Consider the following 17,386-nt stretch of genomic DNA (forward strand, 5'->3'; position numbering starts at 1 on the left):
TGGAAAACCCCCTGCAATGCAGGAATCTCAGCTAAAGCATCCCTGGCAGATGGCCATCCAACCTCTGTTAAAAACCTCCAAGGAAGGAGAGTCCACCACCTTCCCAGGGACTCTGCTCCATTGTCAAATAGCTCTTACAGAAGTATAGAGTTGGAAGGGACCACAATGATAATCTTTTGCCCAATGTGAGGATTGAAACCATGACCCTGGGATTAAGAGTCTTATGCCGTACTGTCAGAAAGTTCTTTCTGATGTTTAGTTTACAACTACCTGACGTTCAGAAGACATCTGAAGGCAGCCCTCTTCAGGGAAGTTTTTAATATGTAACACTGTACTGTTTTTAACACTTGATTGGGAGCCACCCAGAGTGGCTGGGGAAACTCAGCCAGATGGGCGGGGTATAAATAAAAAATTATTATTGTTGTTGTTGTTGTTGCTGCTGTTGGCATCTCCTTTCTTGTAACTTGAAGCCACTGGTTCAGGTCCTACCCTCCGGAGCAGGAGAAAACAACCTTGCTCCATCTTCCATGTGGCCATCATATCTCCACTCAGTCTCCTTAGTCTTCTCTGTGAAGAGGGCTTGTTAAAGCACTCTGGGAATTGTAGCTGTCTAAGGAGGACAAGAGTCTCCTAACAATTCAGCATACCCTTACAAGACCACAATTCTCCAGATTCTTGGGGTAGAAAACCATGATGGTGTAAATTAGCTTGCTTCAAATGCATAGTGCAGATGGGGCCTCGTTTATCAATGTTCTATTAACATTGTATGGTTTGTTTTGAAAGGTCATAACATTTGCTCTTTGCTGTGAAATACTTTCAGGGGAAAAAAATATTTAAAATGACATCCAGTGCTGATGCAATGTGGAGCCTCGTTCTGTCCATGTAGTCTCATGTTTCTTATGGGGTGGTGTTCTTGCTTTCTCTCCTAGGCTAACAAAATAGGCATGTTAAGAATAACTCACCCAGCATATTTTGTGGGCAAAATTTTCCAAAGCAAAGTATGAACTCAGAAACCAAACATTTTGATTAGGTGTCTGCCACGGAACAATGATAAGGAATGCAACTTGTTTGAAAAGTATAACCTTTCTTCCCAGCGCTTCAAAAGAGGGTTTTTCGTTTTGTTTTTGTAAAGTTTTTTTTTTTTTAAAAAAGACAGTCTTTGGCATTCCAGGAGTAGTATATTTTGAGGGGCAATGAAATGCTTGGGAATTTTAGCCACAGTTACTACCACCTAGGATTATCAAGAGGAAGAAGAAAACACTTGCAGGGTTTTGTCATGTTTTCCTTGAAGGCTCATAAAAAAGAAGAAGGGTGAATCTGAAACTAGGTATTGGAATAACAAGGGACTGGAAATAGATCATGGCTGCTTTCAGTCTTATACACTCAAACTATGAATAAGAAAGCTTTGCAAACTTGCTGGCTCCAGAAAGAACTCTGCCGCCATGACAACAGGAAAGCATTACTGAATCACCATGACAAAGAGCTTTAGACAACTGCTGCGGCAATGAAAAAGCCAGATTTAGGAAATCAAAGTTTGGCACAAATAGAAAAACACAACCAGGAAAAAAAAATGTTCGCACTTTATTTATTATAGTACTGGCTGTTGGTATGTTGATCACGATCAGCTAAAACAGCATGAAAATAACAGGATATTCTTATGACTGGATTATATCTCTTTAGAGTGGAAGGAGCAAGCTAAATCTGTATTTTCCTAGGGTCTTGTAAAGAACAATAATTTCCAGTAAGCTACAAACCGGTATATAAAACAACAGCAGTTTTATTATAAGGGCATCTACTACTTTACAACTGTGCATCACTGCACTAGTCACACTGAACTTATTTGCCATTTTTCTGCATGTTCCTTTTGCATAGAGGGGGGCATTTACTTCAATAGGAGGGCAGTTTTGTTGCTGGAAATGCTGTGCTGCTACTCTCCTTCCCCGTGAGTGTGGAAAGGCTTTGGGAACTGTGGTGTCTTTAGGATATATGATAAAATACAGTCAAGTTTCTTGAGACGTATCCTGGGGCCCCCAAGTTCAATCATGAGATGATGTGTGCAGAAATAGGTATACACACGATGGACCATTGGGTGTGGGCTAGCACTATAAAATACTGGTTGCATTGCCGTTTGCATTGCCAACCTTCAAGCCTGCTCTAAGTTACTTAAGGACTGCTATAAATCCAAATGGTTCCAACTCTTACATGGCAAAATCAGATCTATTTGTATTGACTTGGAACTCTTGTATAATTCAAGTTAGCAATATATTTATCGTAATATTAAAACCAGATCAAAAAACAAAACGTTGAGTCAGCTGTAAATAAAATTTGCTCCCCCAAGTTCCATGGTTTAAATACAATAGATAACAAGGGCACTTATATTTTATATTTATGTTAGCCCAACATTTTTTCCTCAGCTTTTGTCATCGCACACAGAGCTCCTTTCCTTTGTTCCCCTTAATGGCCCATCACCCAGGCAATTGCCTCACCAGGAAGCAAGCCTGGCTTATATTTTAACACTTGCTAGATCCAGGGGTGAGGAGAATCCAGGAGATAGAATGGTCTTGGCATACAGCCCACTCCCCACCACAACTCATAATTTACACTATGAGAACACCTTTAATGTTCCTCATTTTGTCCCTAAAGTATCCTTTTGGTATCCCTCACTTTGCTTCCATTCTCTACAGTGACACAATTGTTCACCTAGTCTGCATTTGGTGATATTTATCTCAAAAACAAACAGACTTACAAAAAGCTTCCCCCAACTCAACCTGTACAAGCAAATAGTTATAAAAATATATAGTTGTCATGGGTAACAAATGGCTACAGTGATCTTTTGTTCCTCCGAACTGAATTAAAAAGAAAGGTAAAAGCCATAAATCTGAGCTGGATTTCTTTCCATAGGTTACACATAAATAAAACTTGTGATAGTATCTGTTATTCATAGCCATGTAAATGCTCAGTGGAATGGGTGAAAACTTCCTACATCATGGGTAGGCAAACTAAGGCCCGGGGGCTGGATCCGGCCCAATTGCCTTCTCAATCCGGCCCGCGGACGGTCTGGGAATCAGAGTGTTTTTACATGAGTAGAATGTGTCCTTTTATTTAAAATGCATCTCTGGGTTATTTGTGGGGCCTGCCTGGTGTTTTTACATGAGTGGAATGTGTGCTTTTATTTAAAATGCATCTCTGGGTTATTTGTGGGGCATAGGAATTCGTTGATTCCCTCCCCCAAAAAAGGTCTGAGGGACAGTGGACCGACCTCCTGCTGAAAAAGTTTGCTGACCCCTGTCCTACATAATCTACACTGATGTCTAAAGGTGGCTAACTGCTTCTGACTATCTTTGGGGTTAAAGTTAGGCCTGAGTCAGCAGCCTCAAAACTGCCAAAAGAGACCAAAACATCAGTTTTTCCTACTCTCTCCCAAATATTTCACAAAGATGTTAATTTCAATATAGAAAAGCTTGATTCTGGTAGCATTCTCTGTCAGTCACAGACAAGATTTCTGATCTATGGAAAGAGAATAGTGCTCTTACACAGTGTACCGACTGACTAAACAACAGATTGTGAATCAGGTAATTTTATGCATCTACTGATTTTTCATTTTAGCTAGGCAATTACCTTCCATTTGTCTTAGTCATTCAAGTTGAAAATAATAGGCTAAAGCAGATTCTTTTTAAAAAATAGGTGCCATGAACAATTTTCTTACATGAAAACAAAACTTATGGATCTATCAAAAATTGTACAACTGTAAAAGAAACCCATTATGCTAGATTCTAGGATGCAGCAATCAATCTTCTCTTGTTATGGATAGATTACTTACAGTACATTCCTATATATATTTGCTCAGAGGAAGGTCTCATTTTCAATGGAGTTTCATCTCATAGGATTGTAGCCTTAACTTCTTTACATATTGCAATTAACTATCTAGATTTCCCATGTACTGTGGGCAGGAGGGAGGAACCACTTTCTCTTGGAGATCTCGTTATGTTAATTGGTTCATGGGAACAATTTAGTTTGATGAAGTAATTTGATTAGCTACCACATGGAGAGCTGTTAGTTTTGCTTGATCTAAGCCCTTAGGTGCAGGGAAAGTGACATAAGGTGTCTCTGTGAAAAGCAAACTAGTGTGTCTGGAGTTCATTGGATATTTTATTTTTGCTGGGAACTCTCTCAATGCTGTCCTTGCTTGCTGCTTCATACTAACACATTTTTAAAAGGAATTTGCTTCCCTTCCTGCAGTTTTCTGGGCAACAATTTTAGTTGTGTGTTTTTTTTAAAAAAGCATACATTATATCTGCTCTATGTAACCTCCAATATTCCAGAAAGGTACTTGAAGGAGTTAGAGAGTTATGCTGAATGAAAAATATATAGCTTCGGGCCTGTTTTCTCCTCAGTTGTTACCCAAATCACAGAAACAAAGTGCAAAGCTGATTTGATAGAAGGAGGTCTGTGGGCATGTGGTGGAGGCAGAAGAATATGAATGTCCAGCATTTTCCAAGCAAGCACTAGAACTAGCAAAGAGCATGGAACAGACAAGAACAAGGTGATATATACTGCAGCATCCCTCCCCTAAAGTATTTTGACTACAGAGCCGAGGAATCTCAGGTAAAATCCTTCTCTTAGCTTAGAACCTAGACCTGTCACTCAAAAAAAGAGCTTACCCTCTTCCCTCTCATCACCTTGGCATTTTCTTCAAATGTTTCAATTTTTGCAGACGCACTGCAGTTTTTTAAAATTTCCAGATCACACTGAATAGCTAGTGAGCTCAATTCAATATGGGGTGATTTGGAGCAATTTGCTTTGGCTAAAAATTCATGCGCCCCTCGCCTCCTGTGTTCCATTCTACAACATTTTTGTGGCAGCATGGTGACCCCTGCAGCTGCACCAGTTGCGCCACTCTAAAACAGATGCCCTAAAAGCGTAACTATGATTGACAGATGGAAAGTTCCACCCGCAACCCAAATGCGGTCTGCGGATGGTTGCCCACTTTTTGATCTAGCCTGCCAGATGCAGGTGTGAGCTTAGTGTCCAAAAGGACCCTTCCCTAAATATTCAGGCACTCATTTAGACCTCCATTTTAGTCAGAGGCAGTTTTGAAGAATAATTCCCGTTGCTGCATCTTTCATGTAACTGTCAGCACCAGTTCACTTGCTGAGAGGCAAATTCACAGCATGAAGATTAGGCATGACCACATCAACATATGCAAATATAACCTTCTTCAGGTTATATCCTTATTTCCTGTTTTTCTTGTTTAAATAGAAGGCCCATCACAACACAGAATTTTGGCATCTTTGCCACATCACCACAATCTCAAAATGGCTATATGAACCTGACTTTTAAATATATATTTTTAAAAGGTGACATTTGGATCAAGGAATGGTATGCAACTCAGTTTACTCAGAATAGACCCATTGTAATTAATGGATCTCTCTTAGCCATGTTCATTAATTTCAGTGGGTCTACTTTTGAGTGAAATTTTGTTGAATACCACCCAAGTGGAGTATCATTTATATCCTAAAAGGAATAAGAGATTTTGCCAGCCAAAGTAGAATTTGAATGTGGCTGATTTGGCAAAATAAAATAATTGCATGGGTTTTCATATGAATTTAATCTTATACCATAAGAAAAACAGATAATTTCCCACTCAAAAATGGATCAAGCCTTTTCCTCAAAATAATTATAGTTTATTTATTTTTGCATAATGTTTGAATTTCCAACTATAAATAAAAAAAAGGTTTAGAAAGTAGTTACAAAATTGAATTTAATGGATAAGAATAGTACAGAGTTTCTCACATGTGACATCAATTCCCAGCTTTTCTTCCCTTTCCTTAGTTGAAGTAAGATCTTGATGTTGACCCTATATCCAAGCTTGGACATGTGTCACTTGTGGGTGTCCTCTTCCTCAGAATCTAAAATAAAAATAAAAATATCAAAATCATGTATGATTAGAATTAGAGGCCCAAACACGTTAAACATCGTATTATATGCATAACCTTGCACTATGGATATTTCAGGTGCCTTACAGAAACAGCAAGCCAAACTCATGACAATCGCAGACACCAGTGCCATGCTTAAAGCTCAATGGTTTACCTTTTATTATATTTTTCATCTAATCCAACAAAACAGAGGCACCCTTGCCAAACCATTCCGTTTGGGCACAACAGTCATCATACAATCTGAGCCGCATTTTCTATCCATATGGAACCCAAAAAATGGATAGATGAAAAAGACGGAAAGCAGCCACAATTAATGTATATGACGCGATGTACAAAGAGAAAAACAGATTATTATTTTTAAAAATGAAAACAATAAAATACAGAGAAGCCATGCACGAGCTGCTCCATGGGCCAGGAAATCCTACATAGAAAGCCATAGAATTCTTAAGAAGCACCACAATGTCCGAATAGCTCCATCTTCCTTAATAAGGCACATAGAAGCAAAGGGCTTAGCAGTGCTGATGTTTCGACCAGGCCAGTTCCTCCCTGGACAAAGCTCATCCTTTTATGGGAAGTGTTAAGCAAGACCACCAACATAAATGGTGAGATTGGGGGGTGAGAAGGATTTCATTTCATTGGCTACTGTTGTACAAGGAAATAATTAAGAAATCAAGTATCAGGAAAGCCATTACTAATAGGTGGTGGAGGAGATGGAGAACTCTGCTCCTTCACATGCTGCTGGATTCCAGCCCCCATCTGCACCCCAGTCAGTATAGTCAATGGTCAGGGATGATGGGGATTATTGTACAATCGGGAGGGCTATTGCTCCTTCCATGCCTGCCTGCCTTTCTATAAGGAATATCCTTAGCGCTATACTTGAATTAACCCCAGCCCAATACCAGTAACACAATATTATATTCTTATTTAAGTGTGTTTGTGTGTAGGGGGAGAAGACATAGCAGAGGTACCTAGGGCTCCTGTTTGAGATAGTCATATGTGAGCTTGTCAAACACACTCAGCTGCTGCTCAGCCTCCAAACAACTTTAAATACAATAATGAGACTAATAGGAACTCTTAAATTCTGTTTCTGTTTGTTTAGCTTCTTCTTATTTGATTATTTTGCTATATTACTGTGTATATTGTGGGGTGTTTTTTTTTTAAATTGTAACCCACTTCAAACATACAATAGCCTAGAAATACAGGTGACAGAAATCACACAAATAACCACAATCACAAAGTGTCGGCATGGGAAGAGAGGGTGTGTGCCTTGATACAAATGATGTCTCAGGAGAATCCTGTAACTCTTCACCCAACCACTCACAGTAGTAATGGCTTTTCTGTTGAGAGGTGGAGATGTAGAAATTACATTTTCCCAGTGAAGAAATACTGCATTTTGGAGTGTTGGAGAAATGCAATATCTCCAACACTCCAAAAGGAGTAACAATTGCAAATTGATTGTGGGGTGTGTGTGTGTGTGAACTAACAATATTGTCTGGAAACACCCAATGTGTGAAGGCTCAAGCATGATGTTTAATCAACATGAATAATAATTTAGGCGATCTAAAACTTTTTCATGCGATTGTATCAACTAACCTTTCTCATGACTGAACACAGCAGGGAATATAGGGCCCAGAGCCCATTGGGCATTAATTGCTGTTGTCAAAATCCACTGACATCATGCAGTCCCAGTCAAAGCATGGATTAGTACATAAGAAAACTACACAGTTTCCCACTGTCAGATCATGCTTGAATAAGTTACAGGCACAGATTAGAAATTATTAGGGTGCAATGGTATGCACACTTAATTGGGAAGTCCTGTTGACTGCAGTGCAACTGATGTTTGAGTAGACATGTATAGGATTGCACTGTTAGTTAACTAAAGCAAAGAGAAATACATTTTCTCAGTTTACATTGTTAAGGCATGCATTCTCTATACTCAAACTGGCAAGCATGACACACTAGTCACTATGTATTTTAGCAGACAGGGAATTGCCTTCAAGGCTTATCTTCCAAAGGGGAACTGAAACCTTGCTGCGATGTTTAGCTGGTGATATATCATGAAGTTGAAACCCATATATCACCCAGCCCTACTGTTCGCCTCTACATAGTTCAGACATTGTGATATATCGGTATATCACAATGTTTACCTGGTGATATTTTGCATTGTTGAAAACCAGACATCGCCCAGCCCTGGTGCACAAGCACTGGGTTGCAACCTTCTGGATGGCGGCTAACAGATTGAGGTTGAATCCTGACAAGACAGAAGTACTGTTTTTGGGGGACAGGAGGCGGGCAGGTGTGGAGGATCCCCTGGTCCTGAATGGGGTAACTGTGCCCCTGAAGGACCAGGTGCACAGCCTGGGAGTCATTTTGGACTCACAGCTGTCCATGGAGGCACAGGTCAAATCTGTGTCCAGGGCAGCTGTTTACCAGCTCCATCTGGTACATAGGCTGAGACCCTATCTGCCTGCGGACTGTCTCGCCAGAGTGGTGCATGCTCTGGTTATCTCCCGCTTGGACTACTGCAATGCACTCTACGTGGGGCTACCTTTGAAGGTGACTCGGAAACTACAACTAATCCAGAATGCGGCAGCTAGACTGGTGACTGGGGGCGGCCGCCGAGACCATATAACACCGGTCTTGAAAGACCTACATTGGCTCCCAGTACGTTTCTGAGCACAATTCAAAGTGTTGGTGCTGACCTTTAAAGCCCTAAACGGCCTCGGTCCAGTATACCTGAAGGAGCGTCTCCACCCCCATCATTCTGCCCGGACGCTGAGGTCCAGCGCCGAGGGCCTTCTGGCGGTTCCCTCATTGCGAGAAGCAAAGCTACACGGAACCAGGCAGAGGGCCTTCTCGGTAGTGGCGCCCGCCCTGTGGAACGCCCTCCCATCAGATGTCAAAGCGATAAACAACTACTTGACATTCAGAAGACATCTTAAAGCAGCCCTGTTCAGGGAAGTTTTTAACGTGTGATATTTTACTGTATTTTTGTTTTTTATGGAAGCCGCCCAGAGTGGCTGGGGAGGCCCAGCCAGATGGGCGGGGTATAAATAAATTATTATTATTATTATTATTATTATTATTATTATTATTATTATTATTATTATACTATTCTAAACTGACCACTCCAGTCCTCAAACCTGCTTTCTCAACATCTCTAGATGGTCCTGAGTATTACATGGCTTTTCAAGCAGCAAGCCTCACCATAAACTCTTCTGAATTCTAGCCAATCTCCTCTTTCTTACATAACATTCACAGGCAGCACTCACACCTGTTCCCTGTTGTGAGGTGGATTGTCACCAACTACAGGTATAGCTCACACATCTCATCAGGTGAAGAGAGAGGATGATACAAGGTTCCTTATTCAGACATTAACAGCTAATATTCAAGTCCCTTTTACTTTCGCGGTTTCCCACACCCTCAATTCTACTTGGAAACATTATTATTTCTCTCTTAACTATAAAGTGGAGCATTGTTAAGACATTCTAGGCACATGCAGGGCAGAAAATACCCCTGCATAGTTACTTGCAGTACAGATATAACAAATAGTTGTAAGTTAAAAAAGGAACATGCCCAGCATTTTTAAAAAGCAACATTTAAAAACATCACATTTTTTTGGCGTAGACAACACATGGCATACAGGCCAGTTAAAATTTCCAAAGTATTTTTGTGTCATGTAGGTAATTTTCATAATAGACAGAATCACAGCTTTTCTTCTGAAAACATTTCTTTTTTACCCCTAATTGATGCAATGACAAATGTAGTGGCACAAAATGTTCCAAGAAATCAAATTTTTCTTTGTTCAGTTGTGCATTCTAAGCCAATGCGTTATGAATTTTCCAGCCGTCAGCTCATGTGTTTACCATATTCAAGTTCAGCATATCCACGATGTCATTTTTGTATCCATCAGGCTGGTGTAATAGCAGGGGGCAAAATGCTAAATTCTACGCAGCAATGCTAACTTTATTGCATATAATTAAAAAGCTTGCACCTCTGCACCCACAAACACAGAGGAGAGAGAGGGAGAGATCCGGTGCTTCCATTGTTGTAACTACAAGATGAAGGGCAGACAATCAGTACTTAAAATAAATTAAATAAATGAGGGTTGAATAGAATGCCTGTGAATAGCAGATGCTGAATACATAACTGGAAACACTGTTGTCTTCATTCCCTGCTTGTGAACTTTCTGAAGTCGTCATTGAAAATAAGATGTTAAACTAGATGAACCTTTGGACTCATCCAGTAAGGCTCTTCCTGTTTTCTTATAAACACATGCATGGTTCATATCCTGCAAATCCTTAGTATTCAAGTGGCCTCAGCATAATGTATGACTTTCCCTATATGCAGCCACATTTTAAAAGGTCCACGAAATGTGCTGTGACATTTGTGTACTTTCAGTAGAAACCTGAATGCTCAAGTGTTACTGTTCTAGGTTTGTTTTGAAAGTAAGATTTAACAGTGGCCATTTCAAATTTCACAATCTAGGGCTGCACCAAGAAGCCTGTGCTCTTTCTATACAGTCAGTTCTTCTGCAACTTCATGATCTCTAACGATCCAGGAACAAAATACCAGCTGCATCCAGTAGCTAAACTGAGATGTGTCACAAAACTTTCACACTGCGTTGTATCTTGAGTCACAAGTGACTCAAGTTTACCTAATGGAAAACATTCCTTTATCTATTAGTTTTTGCCATTAAAGACCTAATTCCTGATGATTCCTTGAGAAGAAGTATAAGTTGGATAGCTGATAAGATGCTATATATTTATATTTGTCTCATAAACGAGAAAGACATAATTTGGATCTGCTTATTCTGCTAGTGTGATCTAACAGCACAGTTACCCAAAGTCTTGTGAACTGTTTTTGGACTAACTTAAGAGTATTGGGCCTCCATGAACCTATCACTTGTAATCATTTGGTTGGCAAAATATACATACAGTACTCAGCACCATTTTTAGAACATGAAACTGGATGGGCTGAAATTGGTAATCTTTTAGGCCCTGAAGCTAAAACACCATCAACAAAACACATACAGGGCAGATATCCTTCCATTCCCATCTTAATCACTCTTTACCCAAAAGGCTGTTGAAGATGGCCCTCATCACCTGTGGGCAGAGGAACTTGTTACTTTTCAGCTTCCTCTAGATATGGCTGGTTGTGTTTTGTGTAGGGTAGGGTTTTTTTTAATACCTCTGCCAGTCTGGCTTTTTCTGGACCTACAGTTCTGCACTCTTGCTTGCCACTTGGATCTACCATTGTTAGCTAATAGATTGATGCCGTTGTTATTATTATTATTATTATTATTATTATTATTAAATGACACATTACAGATTTTTTTGTACCTTCTGTTGCCATTGTTTTTGGAGATAGTTAAGACAAGCACTTGTAGCAGCATCTTTGGGTGTTTTGTTTCAGTGCAACAACAGTTCAGAAAGCAACTTTCTGAAATCCCCCAGAGCATTCCCCATGAGATCCCAGCCAGTTACATCTCCATTTCAATTTGCATAGAGGCAGTGGGACAACATCATGAGAAAGATGAGAATGAAATATTATGCTGGCTGCAGGGCCTAATCTGTCCAACTGACTGCTTATTTGGTATTTGGTGATGGAGGGAGAATGGATACCAGTAACTTGATTGCGGTAGAATTCAGCATGAGACAAGAAACTAAAGAAGTAATAGTTGACAAATCTTCTGCTCTGGAAGGGCAGAGGGACATTCATCACTGATGCTCTGGAATTGTGTCAGTGCTGTAGTGATCTTCTTCAAGTAATAAAGCAGCGATCCCTTATTTTAGATTCAGACATGAAGTTCATTACCACCATCAGTTCAAGATTGGAATTACTAATATATGCTATCTGAAGCTATCATTTTTGAATGTTCAGACACAGGTTCTTTTGCTTGGAACACATCAATGCACTTCTACCGACTCCCTTTAGGATTGAATTCAAACTCTTGATTTTGACTTAAGTACACAACTGAAATGTACTGTATAAGAATGCTGTGGCCCATATACCCTGTCCATGATCTCTTGCTGAGCTCCATGCCATATTCATTCATCCATCTATGTGAAAGGGCAAATCATAACATACTTTTTTAAAAAAAAAAACCCAATTGTGGGCTGGGGAAACAAATACATTTAGAATTCTAAGATACAATTCAAGGGCTGTCTTCCAGATCTCTGGTGGTTCAGGCTATACAGAACTACACATCCAGTAAGCCACCTCTCCCACCAGCAAAATGTAACGGGATTCAGGTTACATTAAAATGGGCAGAAGTCCTTCTCACTTTAAATGAGAATGAGCTCAATTTCTTAACATCAAGCAAGACTCACTGGGCTCAAAAGTACCAGCTGCAGAAGGCAGGATTAGGACTTGGAGCATGAATGGCATCCTCATTCATAGGAACTGAGACTATTTTACTCAGTGATCATGAGCCCAGTCAAGGCTGCTCCTTTGCTATTAAATAGATACAAGAAGCAACACTACTGATAAATTTAGATAAGAGGCTGAATTGTAGTCAGTGTCTGAACCTACAGTGATTTCTCCAGTGCAATATACTTTGATTTTGTTGGAATTTTTTGTGTCATGATTCTTGCCACCACTGTTACCATTTAACCATTCCTTTCCCAAGTTGACAGTTTTTTCCACCCCAAACATATACTCAAAGTTCTGTACCTAGAATTATCAAGCAAGCCGATTGCTGTTCATTTATTTAGATTTCCTCCTCATCCTTTACCATAAGATTCATGGGTGTGAAATGGATCAACAGAATGGTGCACTAAATTTTTTGACTAAAAATAACAACAAAAAAGTCCAATTCATTGAGTTCAATGTGGCAAAAAACATGAGATCTGCCAAGGGCACCCATTGAAGGATTTACTCACTGGACTTGGTGGAGACAGCAAGGGGACACAGAGTTATTTTTAGTGCTCCCAGTTAAGGATACGTGGTCACAGATGATTCCTTAAGTCAGTGTCTGAAGCTGCAGGGAATGGAATCAAAGAGCGGTGCTATCTTGTGATATTTTTAGAATTTTAGCAACACACTGGGTTTTCCACAAATTTTTCAAGCACAAAAATGTTTTATTTTGTCTTCTCTTGAATATATACAATCTCTTGGGAGTGAGGAGTTAGTGCCACTGACTTGTCTGCTTACAAGGGGCACGGCTATACAACAGGCAATACCAACAAACCGAAGGTTTCAGTGCAAGCCAAGGGGGGTAGGAATAGTGAGAACAAGGTTTTCCATATTTTGCTCATAAAGCATACAGACATGAATCTAAAATAAAGTCTCAAACAAATGAAATATACATGTTACAGAGAGCAGAAATCTCTTACTACAGCATGTATTTTGCCCAGGCAGATGACTCTGCACCATGTTCTACAAAATTCAATTCTAACCGAATTGATGGAATAATATAAACTAAATGGAGCCAACAAAACGTTTCAGACAGTTCTTAATGCTCAAAGTACAATAGAACTATACAATTCACAGATCGGCAGCGCAAAACAGCTCCGACTCTTCAGCAGGTAGTTCAAAAATGTCATTGCCATAAAGAGAGAATGTGAGTGCAGTGTGCCTTCAACTTTTCTGTTGCAAAGCTTTTTATTTTAAAATGTGTGCCATTATGCTTGTCCTAGGGTTTGTTTGTTTTTTAAATTTCAAGTAAATAGAGACTTACCAATCTGCAAATCAATCTTAGTAGTTACCTTGTGCCTTTATACTGAGAGGTGAAGGTGCAAAGTCTATGTACAGTTAAGTGAACCCAATGAAAGAAAGCTCAAGTCAAAAAAAGAAAGAGGTGCCCATTCTATCTACAGTGCAAACGGAGTGAAAAATGACAAAATAAATTCAAATGTGGTCAAACACCAACACTACTAAATAAGTAGGGTGGATAATAATAAAGAAAGCTTCACATTTAATTCCACTTCAGTGAAAATACTGTAAGCACTTCAAATATGGTTCTGAACTACGACTGCTGTTGGAATAAAGGCAATGGCATGCAAGTAAAGTTCTGTACTTACATACTTTTTTTAAATAGTAACTTTGGGATGGGCTCTCCTATAACCAATATTTTGATTAGTTTATTTCACAAATGAAACATGCATGGATTGAATTTAAATTACATAATTTGTTCAGAATATTTTTTGTTTTTTGCTTTTGCGGCTAAATGAGAAAGAGAGGGAGGGAAGGAGAGAAAAGGGGGAGGGAGAGAAAAGCATCTTAAACTGTTTGCCAAATTTGCTATTTCATATTAAAACAGAAGTTTTCACTTGCAACAGCTTTTCCAGAAAGATTGCATAACAAAGTGAATTGCACTGCCCAAAGCTATTACCTGCACACATATATACAACTTAAGTTCAAGCTCTTGTAAATGCTCCTATTGAAAAAGAAAGCTACTCATGTTATTATTATTCATTAAAATGAAAAGTCTTCCATCAGTAACTCACTCTGTAAACATTTAAGCCACCCTTTTTCTTTTTTAAACTCACCCTCTAACCACCAGTTAAAATAAAAGCATTTACAGGAGAAAAATGAAACAAAACTGGGCAAGAGTTTCAAATGTAAACCTTCAACATTTTTTCCAATATATTTATATTTATATATATTTTTGCAAATTAAAAAAAATTAACCTCACACAAGCAGATTGTAAATAAAATACACTTTTCAATTATTCTTATTATTTACATCTTTCCAGCGAGAACTGAAAAGCTTGAATTCAAGGCACTAATACTCCTGCAGGATTAATACAGTTGTCTTAACCATCAATTCAAGTACATTAACGCTGAAGTTTGCGGTTTCAAACACCAGAGCACAAAATAAAGTGATCTTCGGCAAGGAAGGAGAAGCAAATATTGCCATAACCACAAACGAATCGGTGTGAAAACATTTCACAGTGATTGCTTGATTCAGTGTATGGATGGTGTGCACGCTAGCAGGCCTGAACCGAATGCTGGCAGGTCAACACACCCCGTGCATAGGCTCAAACGCACCGCCCTGGCAATGTGGGAAAGCACCGTCAGCTATCGAAAGGCGGCCGAGCTAAGTTATTCTCATGTTAGAGCCTGGCGGGCTGACCACAGGTTGCTGCAGCGGCACTGGAAACAGCTGCAAGCCGTTTTTGCCCAGAGGTGGGAATGGCGCAACGCTCTGGCCTCCTACAATCCCAGGCTGTGTGGCTGGGCCCAACCACTGCACTCCAAAAACGGATGTAGGAAAAACTCCTCCATATTGACAAAGAGGCATCACATAAGGTTTTACTGTGCCAGAAAGGGTAGTACCTGGCATAGGCACTGGCAGGGATGGTGAAACTCCAGGAGTTAATGCAGCTGGCACTGGGCAAGAGACTGGAACAATTGTCTTTTCCCCCACTCCTGTTCTGACTGAATTAACCTACAAAAACAAACATAAAAAGCAACAGCTATTACGCTTGTACCCTCCTAGCTGAGCAGTGAGACATCATCGCTTTATGGCAGTTTATCATTTCAAACTCAACAGTTGCATCACACTCGGCTACTCTGTTCTGAGGGGACGTCCTGGTTCTGCGCCCTCCAGTGGAGGAGATTGTAGATTGTGAATGGGGCAATCAATGCAGAAACTTGGCCAGTTGCTTTGACATACACACACACCCTCTAGGTTTTCATAGACATAATGACTTCAGGGGGAATCCTCTGAACTGTCTACATTCCACATGAAATTTAGGCAATGTGGCGGTCTGCAAAATACCTCCATTATTTCTCCGTCAGTATATAAGAGCTGATAATCAATCATTGCTTTCCTTAAAACATTAACAACCCACCCACCCAAGTCCCACACCTATCTCCTTTCAACACAATCTGGAGAACAGTGTTGCTGTATTGGCTGTAAGCAGCATATAGCCAAATCTGGAAAAAAACCCACCCAAAACTGTTGTCCACAATATATTCATGTGCAGGTAGAAAAAATATATGTACCAGTTAACTCCCTTCCGTGCTTTCAGCCACCCCATAACATCTTTTCACTGGCTCTCCAGAGAATTCTTTGAACACACACACAGAGCTCTTGGGACTATATAGCTCAGCTCCACAGCTCTGAAAATATCTAGACAATGCAGAACTGGATGAGAGAAAGGGCTTTCTTTTCTAAACACTGAGAACAGCTGACTTCCTGAGAATTATGAGCTTAAATATAGTCCAAATGCCACAAAAGCAATTATTGTACAAGAGATCTGTCTGGTTCCCCCATGGATTTGGTTAGCAGGTTTTAATTTCACATATAATTTACAACTTCTGGCAGTGATTTCATTAAGTCAGCACCTACTCCTGAATGATGGTTCTTTCAGGCAATCCCTTTGTCTATAATATCAGGGTCAAATTGGTAATTATACCCAGGAGATGGAGTGAGAATTTTTAAGGCAGAAAATGTGCATGAAATGAAATGAAAACTTGTTAATAGGGAGAAAGCATTTTGAGGGAGTTTTGCTTGCAATATCTAGACTGAAAAGTCAATAGTACTATCCTAGGCATAACTACTGAACAGGGTTCCTACTCCTTACCCAAAACTAAGCTCCATTGAACTCAGTGGGACTAACTTCTGAGTAGAAATGTGTAGGATTGCACGTCAGCTACCCATTTTGGGCTCCAAGAATGACAACCTCAAAATATTTATTTCCTTTAAAAGATACAAGGGAGATGAGAGGCTTTCCTAACAATCTTAAGAAACTCTATTCACCAGTAGCCCATTTAGCCAAGAATTATCGTATTTTTTGCACCATAACACTTCCTTTTTCCTCCTAGAAAGTAAGGGGAAATGTCTGTGTGTGTTATGGAGGGAATGCCTACGGGTGGCATGCCTACGGATTTTCCTCCTCTAAAAACTATGTGTGTGTTATGGTTGGGTGCGTGTTATAGAGCGAAAAATACGGTAGTTCTTCATGGAATGAGCAGTTGTATGTGGGCAACAGATTTGCAGAATGTTGATAGCTTCTCTTAGCAGCAATTGGCAAGAGTATTACAAAGTACAAGAGGTATGTGCCATGAAAGTGAGCACTCTATCATAGAACCTTAAAAAAGAAAAGGAAAAAAGAATATCAGGTACTATTTTTTACTTTGCTCAGGCCATCTGTGGTTGGATAACATTGTTTTGCAGGATGAATTTGGTTCAAATTTCTCTATTTAGGCATTTTTGAAGTACAGTTCTAGTTTTCATGCCCTACAGTGGCTAATATTAGCTCATTGTCTTGAAGACTGGAAGACTAATTAAATACTGCTGAGAAGGAAATAATATTGTGCTTTTTCTCTCCTAATAGCTCCAGCTTCCATCATTTCTCGAAATTGCCTATCCTAGCCTATCTATCCTAGAGGTTTCCAGATAGTCTGCTGGCCCTGAGTCCTAAATACAACCTAAATGCATACCTATACAGTGGTACCTCGGGTTAAGTACTTAATTCGTTCCGGAGGTCCGTTCTTAAC

The 17,386-nt window shown here is 39.7% G+C and overlaps 1 protein-coding gene and 1 long non-coding RNA gene across 24 annotated transcripts in view; one reads left to right on the plus strand and one right to left on the minus strand.

The window, feature by feature from the left end:
* Positions 1–17,386, plus strand: part of LOC310700224 — a 103,817-nt gene that overhangs the window by 82,043 nt on the left and 4,388 nt on the right. The gene's annotated exons all lie outside the window — the stretch shown is intronic.
* WNK2 (WNK lysine deficient protein kinase 2) overlaps positions 5,663–17,386 on the minus strand; it is a 115,047-nt gene continuing 103,323 nt past the window's right edge. For 11 of the 23 annotated variants that reach the window (XM_083489114.1, XM_083489112.1, XM_083489113.1 and 8 more), the window contains one exon: positions 12,998–15,329. In XM_083489114.1, the coding sequence (XP_083345240.1) occupies positions 14,979–15,329 (351 nt within the window). In that variant the 3' untranslated portion in view covers positions 12,998–14,978. Of the gene's footprint in view, positions 5,910–12,997; positions 15,330–17,386 lie in introns of those variants that run through there. The other 12 variants (XR_014522448.1, XM_083489094.1, XM_083489090.1 and 9 more) reach the window with 4 other exon arrangements.

The sequence above is a fragment of the Podarcis liolepis genome, assembly GCF_965112155.1.
Source record: "Podarcis liolepis genome assembly, chromosome: 2".
In the NCBI taxonomy this organism is placed as follows: domain Eukaryota; kingdom Metazoa; phylum Chordata; class Lepidosauria; order Squamata; family Lacertidae; genus Podarcis; species Podarcis liolepis.